Below are 18224 nucleotides of genomic sequence, written 5' to 3'. Positions count from 1 at the left end.
TCAGGCCATCTCGTGCATGTGGATAGTTAATCCCATCTCCATTCCTTAGAAATTGAGCTTGCATCCCTCTTCTGCAAAGGCCACATCCCATTTGCAAGGGGTTCTTAGAATATGTTCCCTATAGCATCTCTTCTTGCACGTCAAAAATTGTAGAAAAAAAAATTCACCCTGGAAAAAGACCAGAATCCCAAAATAAGGAACATGCCCTTTATTTTGGGGAGCTTGGTGCCCCTTGTTCTCAGTAATGGTTAGGAGTCCCAAAGGTCAGACCTATTACACAGGTCATAAAATTTAAATATGGACAGCAACCCCTTTAAACTCAAAAAGTTCCAGTATAAGGAGAGTCTATGGTATTCTCGCAGCTCCACTTTTTTCGGTGGATTTTATGTTTCCTAGTAGCCATCGTAATCCCTGTTTGGGTGACTACAGTTTGAGTACATGCGCAGAAATAGTCACAGTAATTCATCTATGTATTCTGTCTGATGTACAAAAGTCTACCTCTCCATACTACAAGATGTTACAGCAGTGGGTATGTAACCACTGTGTCAACCAACCGCTGTACAGGGATCTGGACTTTACTGAAGGGGAGCCACCAGGCCACTACCTCCTGGAGTAGTCCCAGTGTGGTTGACAGCTGACCCACAAGAGTCAGAGACAGAAGTAGATTACATGCGTATATGTGAAACAAGTCTGAGGTCACGCCTAGCAGCAGAGGGTCACTATGGTAAACAGGCACAGGTCAGACAGCGGAGGGTCAGAATCCGGTAAACAGGCAGAGGTCAGTACATGGGCAGACAACAGGTACAAACACCTTAGCAAGGTACTAGCAAACTAGGAACATTATTGTTCAAGCAAAGAATGAGACAAACAGCTAGGCATATATACCAGCAGCTGATTAGCAATTGGAACAGCAGCTGAACAGAGCAAAATGAGGATTAACCCTTGCAGTACTGCAGCATGAGGGGAGGATCGATGAAGAAAGTTTCTAATATTCACATAGGACACCGAAGCCCAGGTCACTGCTGGAGTGCTGGAATTGCAACAGACACAGGGCGAGTGGAACAGCACCCATGCCTGCGGCGGACCTGAGAAGCCAACATAATACAGAGGAATGCTTCAGGCAACAGGAAGCATGGGAGGAACAAATCATAAAACTTCAAGATGAGTCCAAGAAAGCCTTAAGGGTTAACTTTAAACTTATTGGGAGGCTTGAGGAAACAACTAATGTAGGTGTCACGGACACTACCGTGACAGGGGCCAGGAGATCAGAGAGACTGGCAACAAGTGGGTTAATCTGAATGGTTCCTTGTGGATCATTTGTGTCTGTGTTGTTTTGGTAATGACCACACCTCTGGCAGGTGTTGTTGGTTTGGTCATTTAACTTCCACTATTTATTACCGCTTACCCCTTTAAGGGGTGCGGTTTATAGCATCAGTTTCTGGACTCTGGGCTAGCTGGTTGTTGGTTCTCGGTTAAGCTCCTGGCGCTGCCTTTGCTCCACGTGAAGTTAAGTGTCGTCTTTCCTATTTGTATTTTGTTTGTTGTATTCCCCTGTCTGTTGTATCCAGGCCTGTGGGGGGCTCCTGTTCACCCTTCTGGTAGAGGAAAGGGTTGTCTCAAGTCCTGTCACTATACCAGGGCCCTACAGGGTGTGTTAGGGCTCTAGGTTCCTGTGTATGAACTTTCCTACCATCAAGGTCAGTTCATACTGATAGTTAGGACTTGGATTAGGGTTGTTCTAGGAGGTGACCTTCTCCTTTACCCTAGTTTCCAGGCCTTGTTCTTATCCCCCTACCTCCTGTGCTCGATGTGGAGTTTTCCACCCACACCACATCCGTGACATTATAACCGTCATTTTTGTTTGTCTGTATCAGTTCAGCCATGGATGCTATCGCTGCACTGGCCGGACAGCTGCAGGGGCTGTCTCTGGAGGTAGCTGACCTCCGCACGACCATCTCACAGATCCAGAGACCACTGTTGGCTGATCCTAGTGGTGGTTACCAGGCCTGTCCTGAACCTAAAGTTGCCCTCTTGGATAGATTCTCGGGGTGAAGTGATAATTTCATTCGGTTCAGGGAAACGTGCAAATTGTACTTTAGGCTACGTCCACACTCTTCTGGTAATGAGAGTCAGAGGGTGGGTGTGATTATTTCATTGCTTAAAGGGGACGCCCAGTCTTGGGCTTTTTCTTTGCCGACTGGATCACAGTCCCTCCGATCGGTGGAAGAATTTTTAAGAGCTTTGGGTCTCATCTATGATGACCAGATCCGACTGCCCTGGCCGAGACCAAGTTACATGGCCTGCGTCAGGGAGAGCATTCTGCGGAGATCTATTGCTCTGAATTTAGGAGGTGGGCTACGGATACTGAGTGGAACGATCCGTCTCTCCGTAGTCAGTTCTGTCAGGGATTATCTGAGATGTAGAGAAAGACTCCTGAATTCCACTTATTTGCTTTAAGTGCAGTATTTTTTTGCATAGGCGGTTTTCCAGTTTACATTAAACGTTTTTAGGCATATAGCCTTCCTCAGATCACTGGATAAGCCGCTTGTGTGCTAATATTTCAGTGTGGACTGCTGTGGTCTGTTGTATGGGGGCTCTGTGGCTACTGGGCACTTGTGGGATGTGGGCAGTTGCCCTGTTTTTTGGCACCATGTTTTTTGGCGGGATTATCTGAGAGGCTGAAGGACGCTTTGGCTTTTCATGAGAATCCTGCGTCTTTGGAAGCCGCGATGTCTCTTGCTGTATGTATTGATAGACACCTGAGAGAGAGATCAAAGGGCCCACTCTCTCAGGACGTTCTATTACATAACGTATTGTCTTCCTCTGACACTTTGGGTGAAGCTACTCCTGGGTTTGGGTTGGGAGACGAACCTATGCAGTTAGGGGGAGCTACCCTGGATCCACTGGTAATAGGAAGGGAGTGTGGGGTTTTTTTGCGGAAAAAGGGGACATTTTATCAATGTATGTCCAGACATGCAATGGAAAAAGGAGAGAAAAAAGACATTTAATTCTCATTTGACTCTTGGAGGAATGAGAGGAGAGTCAAAAAATGTGCATTTGTCTTTTACTGCCGATTTCTCCTGACTGCTGAGGTGGCGCTAGAGTCCTAGACTGTGGGGATTGAGGTGTTTATCGACAGTGGGGCAGGGGTGAACCTGATTGATGCTCAGTTTGTCCGTATGCATGGGTTGTCACTAAGTGTATTAGAAAAAAACATTCCCGTATTCGCTATTGATTCTGCACCGCTTGCTCAGAAGTGTTTGTCTCAAGTGCATGATATCAGATTAACAGTGGGTGACTTTCATCAAGAATTTATCTTGTGTTTTGTTTTGGAAGGTCTCCCTGCACCGGTGGTTCTGGGTTTACCGTGGCTTAGCAAGCACAATCCAACTATTGATTGGCAAGCTAGACAGATTCTGGATTGGGGTGATTATTGCATTGACAATTGTCTTAATACATCTTTTTCTGTTGTAACTACCAAGAATTTACCCTCTTTTATATTTGAGTTTGCCAACATGTTTTCTGAGAGTGGATGTCAGGATTTACCTCCACATCGGTAATATGATTGTCCTATCAATCTTATTCACGGAGCTAATTTGCCTAAATCTAGGTTGTATAACCTTTCTGAACCTGAAAGACAGGCCATGAGAGAACATATTGCCGAGAGTTTGGCCAAAGGACATAAAAGACCTTCCAAGTCTCCAGTGGCAGCAGGGTTCATTTTTGTTAAAAAAAAAAAAAACTGAGGTCTTCGGTTTTCTGGATTTCCGTGAACTCAATCAGATTACTGTCCGTGATCCTTACCCTCTTCCTTTGATTTGCGATTTGTTTAACCATATTATTGGCGCCAAGGTGTTCTCCAAGTTGGACCTAAGGGGGGCATATAATCTGGTTAGGATCAAGGAAGGGGATGAATGGAAGACGGCTTTTAATACTCCTGAGGGGCACTTTGAGAACCTGGTCATGCCTTTCGGGTTGACCAATGCATCAGCGGTGTTCCAACACTTTGTGAATGACATCTTTCATCACCTGGTGGGGGGGTTTGTAGTCGTGTATTTAGATGACATTCTAATTTATTCTCCAGATGTGGAAACACATCAGGATCATGTGAGACAGGTGTTACAGATCCTAAGAAATAATAAATTGTATGCAAAATTGGAAAAGTGTGTTTTTGCTGAACAGGAGGTGCAGTTCTTGGGCTACCTGCTGTCATCTTCGGGTTTTCGAATGGATCCAGAGAAAGTCTGTGCTGTATTGAACTGGGATCGACCCGAAAATCTGAAGGCTCTTATGCGGTTTTTAGGGTTCACCAACTATTACCAAAAATGTATTCAGAATTATTCGACAATAGTAAAACCCTTAACTGACATGACTAAGAAAGGGATGGATGTCTCTGTATGGTCTGTTTTGGCATTGTGAGCCTTTTCTGCGATTAAGGAATGCTTCTCTTCTGCCCCAATATTGGTGCGGGCGGATGTATCACAACCTTTCATTGTGGAAGTGGACGCGTCCAAGGTGGGGGTAGGAGCAATTTTATCACAAGGCCCGTCACCTGGTAAATGGCGACCATGTGCATTTTTCTCTAAAAAAAACTCTCTCCCGCTGAGAGAAATTATGATGTGGGGAACAGAGAGTTACTGGCCATTAAGTTGGCTTTTGAGGAATGGCGTCATTGGTTGGAAGGGGCGATTCATCCGATCACGGTGTTCACTGATCACAAAAATCTGGCTTACCTGGAGTCGGCCAAACGACTGAACCCGAGGCAGGCCAGACGGTCATTGTTTTTCACCAGATTCAATTTCACTGTCACCTATCGTCCTGGGTTAAGAACGTCAAGGCGGATGCCTTGTCATGTAGTTTTCCTGGAGGTGGTGATTTTGAAAACCCAAGTCCAATACTGTCTAAAGGGGTAGTGATATCCGCTCTTTACCATGATCTTTAGGTGAAGGTTTTAGAGGCTCAGGGAGATGCACCAGATTCATGTCCCTCTGGGAAACTATTTGTGCCACCTGAATTGTGTCACAAGGTGTTTGAGGAACATCATTGTGCAGATCCAGTGCTGACCTCAAATCTCGTAGATTCTGGTGGCCGGGGTGGCGTAAGTATGTTTAGGACTATAGGTCAGCCTGTACTATCTGTGCACGTGCTAAGGTGACAAATACTGGGCCTTCCGGATCTTTACTTCCATTGCCTATCTTGTCCAGATCATGGACTCATGTATCCATGGATTTTATCACTGATCTACCTAACTCTTCAGGAAAAACAGTTATTCTGGTTGTAGTTGATCGCTTTAGTAAAATGGTGCACTTTATTGCTTTGCCGGGCCTACCTAATGCTAAAACACTTGCACAAGTATTTATTGACAACATTGTGAAATTCCATGGCATTCCCTCTGACGTGGTCTCGGATCGTGGGATTCAGTTTGTTTCCAGATTCTGGAAAGCGTTCTGTACTCGACTGGGTACCTTTTCTTATGCTTTTCATCCTCAGTCGAACGGACAGACGGAGCGCACTAATCAGAGTCTGGAGACTTACTTGAGATGTTTTGTATCTGAGAACCAGGAGGACTGGTCTTCCTTTTTGTCTTTGGCAGAGTTTGCCATAAACAATCGTAGTCAGGAGTCCACTGGTGAGTCACCATTTTTTGGGGCATATGGGTTTAACCCGCAGTTTGGCCCATTTTCTGGTTCTGTTACTTCTGGTATCCCTGAAGAAGAACGTTTTTCATCATCATTGTCATCAATATGGTGAAAAATTTAAAAAAAATTTAAGAATATGGGCAACAAGTATAAACGTGTGGCTGACAGGAAACATATGAATGGTCCGGACTTAAGAGTGGGTGATTCTGTGTGGCTGTCCACAAGAAACATTAAGTTGAAGGTACCTTCCTGGAAGTTGGGTCCAATATTTATTGGTCCATATAAGATCACTGCCATTATTAATCCTGTAGCGTTTCATCTTGAACTTCCTCAGGCCCTGAAAATTTGTGTTTTACAAATCTTTGTTAAAGAGATATGTTGAACCTTTGAAGCCGTCTTCCTTGCCACCCACTCCTGTCATTGTGGATGGTAGTTTGGAATTTAAGATCGCCAAGATAATCGACTTTCGAGTTCTCCGTGGATCTCTTCAGTATCTTGTCCACTGGAAGGGTTATGAACCAGAAGAGAGGATGTGGGTACCCGCATCCGACATGAATGCCAGTCGCTTGGTGAAAGCCTTTCACAAGTCTCCCCTGGATAAGCTCGGCCCTGGATACCCAGAGGTCACCCGTAGAAGGGGGAGTACTGTCACGGACACTCCCATGACAGGGGCCAGGAGATCAGAGAGACTGGCAACATGTGGGTTAATCTGAATGGTTCCTTGTGGATCATTTGTGTCTGTGTTGTTTTAGTAATGAACACACCTCTGGCAGGTGTTGTTGGTTTGGTCATTTAACTTCCCCTATTTATTACTGCTTACCCCTTCTTGGGGTGCGGTTTATAGCTTCAGTTTCTGGACTCTGGGCTAGCTGGTTGTTGGTTCTCGGTTGAGCTAAGTGTCGTCTTTCCTATTTGTATTTTGTTTGTTGTATTCCCGTCTGTTCTATCCAGGCCTGAGGGAGACTCCTGTTCATCCTTCTGGTGGAGGAATAGGTTGTCTCAAGTCCTGTCACTATACCAGGGCCCTACAGGGTGTGTTAGGGCTCTAGGTTCCTGTGTGTGAACTACTTTCCTACCATCAAGGTCAGTTCATACTGATAGTTAGTAAGGACTTGGATTAGGGTTGTTCTAGGAGGTGACCTTCTCCTTTACCCTAGTTTCCAGGCCTCGTTCCTATCCCCTTCCCTCCTGTGCTCGGTGTGGCGTTTTCCACCCACACCACATCCGTGACATTAGGGATGCTCAGGGGCGCAGCTATAGGAAGTGCAGAAATAGCAGTTGCAACCAGACCCTGGTGCCTAAAGGGGTCCAAAAGCTCTTCTGCCACATTATAAATGGTATTTGGGGGGGTTCTGTTACAGATTTACACCTCTGGAGAGGGTGTAGAGTGTAAAGGGGTGGACTTGTGGAGCACATAACTACTCCTTTCAAACAAACTGCCAGTGGAGTAACTGGTGACCACCAGTATGTTATGTTACGTGTGCTGAAATATGCCACCTATTGTGCTGGGCAGAGATATATGTGTGAAGACGAACATGCATTTTATTTTGGGCACTGTGTTTTTGAGTGTATTGTGCCCTTAATAAAGGGAGTCTGTCATCAACATTTCACCTTTGTAACCCTTCCCATAGGTTTCTAGCATCCTTACAATTAATAAAAACGTTACCTTTAGCATCAATCCTGGACTTATAAAACCGGCAAAAAACATCTTTGTAGCATATGCAAATGAGGGCTCGCAAGTGCCCAGGGGCGGCGTTACCCTCGTAGGTGCCCTGCTAGCTCAGCCTTTTCTTCACTTCCCCCCGCCCCTTCCTTCCCCTCTGACCGCCTATCTACTAACTTGTTGTTTCGCCGAGATCCCGCGCCTGCGCACTCAGTCCGTCGTCCGGCGCATGCGCACTGCGATGGCCATTCCTTAAACGGCATCACAGTAATTATTGTGCATGCGCCAGCTAACGGTGCGAAGCGGACGCATGCGCATTAATTACATTAAATACATTAATTAATGCGCCGGACGACGGACTGAGTGCGCAGGCGCGGGATCTCGGCGAAACAACAAGTTAGTAGAAAGGTGGTCAGAGGGGAAGGAAGGGGCGGGGGGAAGCGAAGAAAAGGCTGAGCTAGCAGGGCACCTATGAGGGTAACGCCGCCCCTGGGCACTTGCGAGCCCTCATTTGCATATGCTACAAAGATGTTTTTTGCCGGTTTTATAAGTCCAGGATTGATGCTAAAGGTAACGTTTTTATTAACTGTAAGGATGCTAGAAACCTATGGGAAGGGTTACATAGGTGAAATGTTGATGACAGACTCCCTTTAAGACCGTAGTGGTGGTCATACGTGTGGATGCTGTAACATTGCTCTACACAAGTTAAGTCTTAGGCAGGCTCAGATTATCAATTAGAGGAGCTCAGAGATCCTCATGGTCAGTGTACGGCTGTTGAGCCTAAGTGCACCTGTCACTAGTTAGCCAGCAGTGAGGAGGATCGAGGGTTGGAGTTGGGCCAGTGATAAAGGAAGAGACGGAGTTGCAGACCTCTGCCTTTGTTGTGGGCCTGTTCTGGACCGATGTCTCTGATTGGGCCTCTGGAGTAAGCACTTGCTCCAGGAGAGGAGACTGGTGCAGATAACGCAAGTGGATTGAGGCTACTTTTGGCCTGGAGACTGTAGAGTGGTTGCACCAGACCTGATACTCTGGAGTAAATCGTGGCCAGATATTGTGACCAACCAGCCTACCAGGCCCTGCAACAGCCTGCTGTAAGTAAATTCAGGACTGTGAATGCTGGCAGGGGCGGATTTGCCATAGACCTTACAGGGAAAATTCCCGGTGGGCCGATGCCCAGGGGCCCCCCTGAGTCCTCCTCACAGCTGGTCAGTGGAAGCTTTTGGGTATGTATTTTTTGCACTGCTGGGGTATTTTGTGATGGACTGTGGTATATGGCTCTGTTGGGGTGCTATAATGTGCCACAATATGGTATTGCTGGCCCTGCCTACTTGTGTTAGCCCTGCCTTCCATGAATTTGGACCCGACTACAAGACTTTTAGTATTTTTTCCAGGGCCACTTTAAGTTCCCAGTCCGCCCCTGAATGGTAGCCCTGTTAATAAGATGCCTGGTTCTAGAAGCTGTCCTGTTACCAGCAGAAAATGACTTTGGAGTTTAGAGACTGTCCCAAAACTGTTAGCAACCACCAAGCTCTGTGCCACAATACTATGCGTAACCACGAAGTTTGTGCCCTCTGTAAGAGTTCACAACCATAAGCTTGTTGCTTGTTGCCTCCATCTGGATCTGGGCAGAGTCTGTGTGAGTCACTGCGCCATCCTTGAGTGGGATACCGTGTAGAGGTCATAGGCCACCCCCATATTTCTGACCTTCTTACTTAGGGACAACATATGTTTTTTCTCCCAGGATCTTACGAGATCAGTATGAAGTCATACGTCTACTGAAGAAGATTCTTCTTCTTTTTTCTCTCTTACCTCAGTCTTGGTTGCTCGGATCTGACGCTTGAATCTCTATTGGAAAAAAAAGAGGCAACATTTTTTAAATTTTTGTAAAATTTTGCATCATGAGTATTAGTATTACATTAACATTTTTACGGGAATTACATTCTTTTCTGCCAGTATTTTTGTGGACACACATGACAGCTGGTTTGTCTTATTTGTCCCAATTTTGGTGCCATAGTTCGTACCCATAAATATCAACTGCGAGCCCAAATCTCATCTATTTCCTTTTTTTCTCTTTTTTTTTTTTAAAGCCCCTTGGGGCTGCTCAGAAGTTGTTACTGGTAAACACAACTTTGCAAAGCTTGGGAATCTGCCAGAAAATCATTTGCAATACTCAAGAGATAGAGAAGTAAAAGCTCCAGTTACAAACTCCTCTGCCGACAAAGCTGCCTAAAAGACCTAGGAAAAAGTGGAATTTTGTTTTATATTTGCAAAAATTTTAACCGACCCAAATGTTCAAACTTTTCGTATCTTCCAACCACAGGAATATATCACGTAACTTGTGCTAGTTGTGTTAGTAGATAATACACTGTATTACCTGAGAGTAGACTATGTCTAACCCCAAAGGACAACCATTAGAATTCCCAGGGCCCCTCAAAGCTAAATGGTATGGACTCTCTGTGATATCCCAAATAAGCAATTTGCCTTTTACAACCTCAAGATCCGACACTGCGGCCCCTTCACTGTATACCAACCACAGCACTCAATTGAATGGAACAGCTGCAGAAAGACCAAATGATCAATAAATGTAATGTCACAGGCCCAAAGAAGAGGTTGCATGGCACATCCCTTTAATAATTTCTAAAATAAACTGAATGAGAGCTTTATAAATCTGTTTGCAGTGAGCAACCTCTAGTGGCGCATACTGTCAGCCAGAATTTTATTTTTTCACTCCAGCTTTGTGGCTGTTTTCCTAGAGGTAGACTGGCAGGCAGGACCCTGACTGCAGTCTCTCCTGCACTGCTCTGGTGGTGGCTCTGTGCTTCATAAATGCTTCCTAAAACAATCTCTGTCTCTAATTCCTGGAGCTCCTTTGTTTACTCCTCCTGCATAGCTACTACTTCTCCACTCTTCCTTCTACCAACCTGCTCCTTCTCTTGTCTCCTACCTAGTTGCTCCTCCTCTTCTCCATCTTTTATCCTGCCTTTTATCTCCATCTTCTACCAACCTGTTCCTTCTCTTGGCCTCCTGCCTAGTTGCTACTTCTCTTGCCCTCCTGGCTGGTTGCTCCTCCTCCACCTTTCCTCCTGCTTTTATCTCCGTCTTCTTCCAACCTGCTCCTTCTCTTGCCCTCCTTACTAGTTGCTCCTTCTCTTGCCTAGTTACTTCTTCTCTTGCCCTCCTGCCTAGTTTTTTCTTCTCTTGCCCTCCTGACTAGTTGCTCCTTCTCTTGCCCTCCTGACTAGTTGCTCCTTCTCTTGCCCTCCTGACTAGTTGCTCCTTCTTTTGCCCTCCTGACTAGTTGCTCCTTCTCTTGCCCTCTTGCCTAGTTACTTCTCTTGCCCTCCTGTCTAGTTGCTTCTTCTCTTTTCCACCTTTCCTGCTGCCTTTTATCTCCTACTTCTTCTACCAACCTGCTCCACCTCTTGCCTAGTTGCTCCTTCTCTTGTCCACCTTTCCTGCTGCTCTTTATCTCCTACTTGTACCAACCTCCTCCTTCTCTTGTCCTCATGCCTAGTTGCTCCTTCTCCACCTTTCCTGCTGCCTTTTAGCTCCTACTTCTTCTACCAACCTGCTCCTTCTCTCCTCCACCTTTCCTGCTGCCTTTTATCTCCTGCTTCTTCTACCGAACTGCTCCTTCGTTTGTGCTCCTGCTTAGTTGCTCCTTCTCCACCTTTCCTGCTGCCATTTATCTTCTACTTGTACCAACCTGCTCTTTCTCTTGCCCTCCTTCCTAGTTGCTTCTTTTCTCCTCCACCTTTCCTGTCCTTCTTCTTCTGCCAATTTTATCCTTCTATTCTGGTCCTGTCTAAATGTTTATTCTCAATAGTGACTGATGTGAATCTTCTCTTTCATAAATTATTCTGCAAGAGCTGAATGTTACATAAAGCTGAGAATGGGCCAAAATATGTGCACAGGTACCAGCTGTGGCCATAGGGGTGACCTTCATGTGGCTTGGAACTGATGGCAGCTGCAATTCCTACTGTGCACCAATAAATTTGGCACATAATAACAGTAATGTGATTGCCAGTTGATGCCAGGTACAATCATACTTGGGTCAGGCTCATAACCAACTGTATTGGTATTACTATAATTCTAATAATTGAAGTGGACACCGTGGCACTTTGCCCTGAAAGCTGAGTCCAAGGTACACACTGGTAATCTAAGAGGGCACCTAAGGGGTTCAGATATTCACAAGGCACCATGTTCACTGATTCACTGGCTGAATTACTAAATCTACAGGGTGGGCCATTTATATGGATACACCTTAATAAAATGGGAATGGTTGGTGATATTTACTTCCTGTTTGTGGCACATTAGTATATGTGAGGGGGGAAACTTTTCAAGATGGGTGGTGACCATGGTGGCCATTTTGAATCCAACTTTTGTTTTTTCAATAGGAAGAGGGTCATTTGACACATCAAACTTATTGGGAATTTCACAAGAAAAACAATGGTGTGCTTGGATTTAACGTAACTTTATTCTTTCATGAGTTATTTACAAGTTTATGACCACTTTTAAAATGTGTTCAATGTGCTGCCCATTGTGTTGGATTGTCAATGCAACCCTCTTCTCCCACTCTTCACACACTGATAGCAACACCGCAGAAGAAATGCTAGCACAGCCTTCCAGTATCCGTAGTTTCAGGTGCTGCACATCTCGTATCTTCACAGCATAGACGATTGCCTTCAGATGATACGAGATGTGCAGCACCTAAAACTACGGATACTGGAAGCCTGTGCTAGCATTTCTTCTGCGGTGTTGCTAGCAGTGTGTGAAGAGTGGGAGAAGAGGGTTGCATTGACAATCCAACACAATGGGCAGCACATTGAACACATTTTATAAGTGGTCAGAAACTTGTAAATAACTCATGAAAGAATAAAGTTACGTTAAAACCAAGCACACCATTGTTTTTCTTGTGAAATTCCCAATAAGTTTGATGTGTCAAATGACCCTCTTCCTATTGAAAAAACAAAAGTTGGATTGAAAATGGCCGACTTCAAAATGGCCGCCATGGTCACCACCCATCTTGAAAAGTTTCCCCCCTCACATATACTAATGTGCCACAAACAGGAAGTTAATATCACCAACCATTCCCATTTTATTAAGGTGTATCCATATAAATGGCCCACCCTGTATTAATAATGCCATGTACTACTCCCCCCCATCAATGTAAAGGTCATATAGTAAAAGCCCCCTACTGTATTACATAACTCTTATGCCTCCTTGTGCTCATAAGCATAGTGGGCATTTCATATCGTTGGTGGTCCGCTTTGCACAACCCCTTTTTGTTTGTAGGGCCTCACTGCTGCAACCCCCGGCGATCCGCTGTAGTCCTTGGGTGAACCAAGCAGAATGTGTTTAAGTTCCCTGCAGCGCCACCTTAGGAGAAATGAAGCATTACACAGATCTCCCTTTAAACCAATGGGCTGACTGTGTAATGTAGACATGACAGGTCCTACAGGGTAAGATGACTCTTGTAGGCTCTTGTAGCTTCTAATGCGGGTCCTGACACAAGGGGACCTCCATCCATAGAATAAAAAGGAACTGAAAAACCAGACAACCCTCTTTAATACCAGATATAAATAATGCAACATTTTGACCTACTGCAAAAATAACAGTATCCAGCAAAGAAATATTCCAAAAACTAATCCAAAATGGACCAGACCATTACTGTTTATTATGACACCAGCTACACTGTAGGACAGGGATGTGAAATGCGTGGCTCTCCGGCTGTTGCAAAATTACAACTTCCACCATGCCCAGACAGCCTACAGCTATAAGGGCATGCTGGGAGTTGTAGTTTTTCAACAGCTGGAGGGCCATGAGTTTGGCATTCCTCCTGTAGGATATCAGAGAAGTTGCCAGGAGACACGGACATGTATACAGTTTATCTTATACTATTATGGCTATACAAAATTATGGTGAAGACACACCAATGGCTGTCATCTCTCAACTGCTATCATAAAACCTTAAAAAAAAATCCATAATCCCAAATTGCATCTTTGCAACACAACCCCAAAAATTGTGGAAAAACCCCATTCCCCACGTGATTGCAGTTCAGTATATCTGCTGTACCCAGCAGAAGGTCATGACAGAGAGTTCCAGGTTGACTTACCTTCACGTAGGGACTCGTTGGGCTCCTCTGATCAGTGAAGGACAGGTCCATCAGGAACAGGAGCACCATCAGTAGAAAATAAGTTCTTGATAAGTTCCCCATAGCAGACATTGAAAAATTGCTGGTGAAACATCTAAGGAGCATCACTAGGAAGACTCTGCTCGTTGACTTCACTCCGTACGGATGGACTTTCCTTTGCACTTTTAAACCTAGAGCATTTTTTCTTTTGGGTGTTAAGGTCTATAAAAGATGCATTCATTCCTTTACAAGCCATGATTGTCCAGATGAGTTAGACTTGGGACGCTTAATTGGAGACAGGCCAACTTCTTCCAAAACCTTCCCCCCCCCCCCTGCACTAAATGAAACCAAAATATTCTGAAGTTCAGCCCAGTTTCAGAAGTGTGTCAATAGCTCTTTAAATAAAGTCGAATGCAGCCCCGGACATCAAAGAGTCAGAGGGGAGGTAGAAAGCTAAAAGATGTATTTACCCATTTACTGCTGGGTCAAAGCGGACAACTGCCCTAGCTAATATTCAGGAGATTAGTGGTCGCAACCTCTTCACAAGGTGACCTATCCAAACCACCCTCATCCACCTCTATACTCTCCGGAAATCTTCTAAAACTTTTTCTTTAGTTTTTTTTTAGATACGTTTGTTCCTGTGGAAAAAGGCTGTTTAAGCCAAAAAAAATAAAAAAAAATTCTGACAAGTTTTATTGGGTTATCCCACACACTACAAATATAGATGTGCTTTGCAAGAGCCCTCTGGAGGTGGGGCTTCAACCCACTTACCAGAGGTGTAACACCCCAGAGGTGCATTACCACTTCTGCACCCTGCTACTGTCTCCTATATTTAACCACGTGTCAGCCTATGTATTAATTTCTAGGTCCTGCAAAATGTGTATTCATATTTCTTATTATGTAACTGTTTACATGTAATGTGCCTGGATCAACAGCAGGTGGCAGCAAACATGGCAGATTTACAGGTACATAGAATGGAGCCTTCTCTTCCATTCTAACACCCCCCTCTGTGGTGTGGTGGTCGTGTCCCACTGCCTGCAGGAAGGGTGGAGACCAGTCCTAGTCAGTCTAGCTTACCCCCTGCTAAGGGAAGGTCTAGCTTACCCCCTGCTAGGGAAAGGTCTAGTTTACCCCCTGCTAGGGGAAGGCAGCAGGTGCACCTCCCTGTTGGACGAGCCCTGTATAGGCCAGCTGGAGCACCTTCAGCTCAGCTGGATATGGAGGCAGAAGATGGAAGCCTCTGAAGCCAGGAGTAAAGTTTCCTGGACCAGTTTAGAGACAGACTACAGAAAGAAGTTGCAGCCCACAGCTAAAGCTAAGTTATACAACCAGCCTGCAAGCACAGCAGAGCCAGAGAGCAACAGATGTAGCAGAAAGGAGTTTGCCTGCCACAGTTAATGCCAAAGCCTGCTGGAACCAAGATAAAGTCTGCACATTGTTTGGAGAAACGTTTATTCAAGTAAAGCTGCTATCAACCTCATCAAAAAGTCTGGACTCAATTTATTTCTTCATCCCCTACCCTTTTGCTCTGCTTCCGACGACAACACCTGGGGTTCCAGCATATCCAGGTAGGAGCACCGTGACACGTGCACAAACATTAAGGGACATTTAGGCTGCCCTACACTACTCTGGAATTCCTACACCTGTGTACCACCTACTACATCACGAAAAGGGGTCCTGTGCCCTTGTTGCTTCACTGCAACTGGCGTCACAACAAACACGTACTTTAAGGAACCCCTTGCCGTGCATCCGAAGTTACTGCAGAGGCAATAAAAGCAAAGGTCTGAAAAAAGTTGAGATGAGAAAAACAGGGCTGCTTTCTTCCAGAAACAGTGCCACTCTTGTACATAGTCTATGTTTGGTATTGCAGCTTAGTTTAGAATAGGGATAAACCAGACATGAACCATGGACAAAAGTGGTGCCGTCTCTTTAACAACCAGAAACTTGCTTATTGATTTAAAGGGGCTTTCCAGGATGCCTCTGGTTTTTAACAGATATGTTCATGTAGTTGCTTACCTCATGTACATCTTTTCCATGCTTTTTTTTTTCAGTTTGTACTCTCCTGACCTGTTTTCAGCATGTAAACCAATCACGGTGGTTTGTTTCCCTCCTGTATGTATCACTTCCTGTTGCTGTATCCAACCAAACCCATGATGCACTTCTCCTTCCTCTGTCACAGCCCCTAACCATGCCCAGCTAGTTTCTAGCTCCTCCCACTGAGCTATTTACATAGACACTCCCCTATCACTGACACCCCCACGTGGACAGGACATCACAGGAAATAGGAAAGAGCTGCATGGACATGGTCATGTGACCACGGCCCAGAATGAGAAGAAATACATTACAAAATGACAGCGACCTCCATAAATGATTACTTTAAAGGATGTTGATCCAAACTGGAAAACCCCGGGAATCTGTCATCATAAACATGCAGCCCAATCTACAGGCAGTATGTTACAGTTTTGTGTGAAAAGATTCAGTAAAACTTACATCTATGCAGTGACATCTCTGCTCTTTCCATGCTTAGGAGTCCAGTGGGCGGTCCTATTAGTGAGGACTATGCACAGAGATGACTATCAATCACTTTTAGGACCGCCCACTGGACTCCTAAGCATAAAAAGAAGGGGATTTCAATGCATAAATTACAAGTTCTACCGGACATTTTCCTACAAATTCATACATCAATCTGCTCAGCTCCTCCTGCTCTATAACATACTGCCTGCAGATTGGACAGGATGCTCATGGTGACAGGTTCCCTTTAAATCCTCCATAATAAGTGTCAATGTACCTTCAGGATCATTATCCTCGGAAATGGGCTTCTTTGTAAATTACAAGGTCTTTCATTTATTGCACAAGGCTGTTTACCCTCCTATCGGCGGCGTAGCCTCCAGAGTAGGAAGTTCAGTGACTCAGATGTTGACCAATGCTATTAATAAAGACGTTTTACACATTTAGAAACCCAAGAGGAAAGGCTTGGTCTGTCGGTTTTAGGACATTTTCAGGACTTTATAGTAGGACCTGGCATTCTCTCTTAGGCCTCTTTCACACGGGCGTCCCGGATTTGCTCCGGATGTGTTGCGCGTGCATTGCGGGAAACCCGCGCGAGTAGGCACGCAGTTGCAGTCAGTTTTGACTGCGATTGCGTTCCGATGTTCAGTTTTTTGCGCGCGAGTGCAATGCGTTTTGCACGCGCGTGAGAAAAAACTGAATGTGGTACCCAGACCCGAACCCGGACTTCTTCACTGAAGTTCGGGTTTGGGTTAGGTGTACTATTCATTTTATTATTTTCCCTTATAACATGGTTATAATGAAAAATAATAGCATTCTTAATACAAAATGCTTCGTAAAATGTGGCTTGAGGGGTTAAAAAATAAAAATAAAAACAAACTCACCTCATCCTCTTGTTCGCGCAGCCGGCATAGTCTTCTTTCTTCTGCTTTCAGGACCTTTGATGACGTAATCGCACTCACCACATGGTGAGCGTAGTGACGTCAGCGCAGGTCCTGCTGAATGAAGATAGAAGGATCTTCTATCTTTATACAGCAGGACCTGCGCTTACGTCATCAAAGGTCCTTTTGCAGGTCCTGAAAGACGAAGAAAGAAGACGATGCCGGCTGCGCGAACCAGAGGACTAGGTGCTTTAGAAGGCACCGGCGCTCCTATGCACTGCGGCCTTCTCCAGCTTAGCCTAGGCCATGTGATGCCACGTTCATCGGTCACATGTGATAGGTGCAGCTTAGCCTCATCGGAGTGAATGGGGCTGAGCTGCGATACCAAGCACGGCCACTATACACGGTATGGCGCTGTGCTTGATGAGCAGTGTTGCCAACCAGAATTTTTTTTTTTCTGGACAATTTATCACAAAACCACAGACAGGCAACATTTTTTACGGACAAATTGGAAAACCATAATTAGTGATCAAGTGTATAAGTAATCCATATACGTATAAGAACTCCTTACCTGCATTTACTGTGAGCTGTAAAATGATGATAATTACCACCGAAATAATCTAGTCCAGTACCACCAGCCTAAAAAAAACAAAAAAAAAAAATCATGAACACATCCAATTTGGTTCACGGACACAGGAAAACTATTTTACGGACTGGCCAGAAATTTCTGGGCGGTTGGCAACCCTGTTGGTAAGCTGAGAGAAGGCTGCCATGCTACGTGGGCGCCGGTGCCTTCACAAACAGATGAGCGGCGGGGGTCATGGGTGTCGGACCCCCACCGTTCAGATACTGATGATAGGTCATCAGTATAAAAGTCTCAGAAAAGGCCTTTAAAAGAAACATGCACCCTCAGCTGAGCCAAGTGTGCATGTCTACAGTGGACTCGTCTACAGTAGAATCTTATGAGCCATTTTTCCACCTCTGCTTCCCTGCCAATCACTCTCATCATCTCTACTCGCCAGACAGCCTGGGGCTATGAGCTGCCCGCTGCCCATGGGCGTTTATCACCCGTAGAAGTTCAGCTTCCATTTACTTAAAGCTCTTTTGTTCATTGCCCAAATGTTATAATTAGAGGAGCTCATCCGGGATGATGGGACAATAATGGTATATATTGTAAAGAGGTTAATGAGTGCGGTTCATTCATTCAGATGTTGTCCTCAGCCCATGTCAATGAATAGCCCTCCGTACCCTCAGCTCTAAGTGAATTAGTGGGAATATGTCTCTTCTTGATGGGCACAAGGGGAAGCGGTGCAGAATAAAGTTATTGTAGAGTATTCATTAAAAAAGGATTGCATTGATCAGCTGTTTTTGGGCCGCCGCCGCCGCACCGGGGGCTGCCA

The 18224-nt window shown here is 45.1% G+C and overlaps 1 protein-coding gene across 3 annotated transcripts in view; it reads right to left on the bottom strand.

Annotated features, from left to right (window-relative positions):
* The window catches only part of ITIH6 (inter-alpha-trypsin inhibitor heavy chain family member 6), a 41066-nt gene extending 24756 nt beyond the window's left edge, over nucleotides 1-16310 (bottom strand). The window contains exons 1-3 of one of the 3 annotated variants that reach the window (XM_040404940.1): nucleotides 16224-16310; nucleotides 13418-13626; nucleotides 9112-9147 (exon numbers count right to left, since the gene is read on the bottom strand). In XM_040404940.1, coding sequence (XP_040260874.1) covers nucleotides 9112-9147; nucleotides 13418-13561 — 180 coding nt within the window. In that variant the 5' untranslated portion in view covers nucleotides 13562-13626; nucleotides 16224-16310. Of the gene's footprint in view, nucleotides 1-9111; nucleotides 9148-13417; nucleotides 13922-16223 lie in introns of those variants that run through there. The other 2 variants (XM_040404941.1, XM_040404939.1) reach the window with 2 other exon arrangements.
* Nucleotides 16311-18224: the final 1914 nt, after the last annotated feature.

Source organism: Bufo bufo, chromosome 8, assembly GCF_905171765.1.
Source record: "Bufo bufo chromosome 8, aBufBuf1.1, whole genome shotgun sequence".
Lineage (NCBI taxonomy): Eukaryota > Metazoa > Chordata > Amphibia > Anura > Bufonidae > Bufo > Bufo bufo.
Note: the sequence above shows the minus strand (reverse complement) of the source record. Positions and strands in the feature narration are given on the sequence as shown.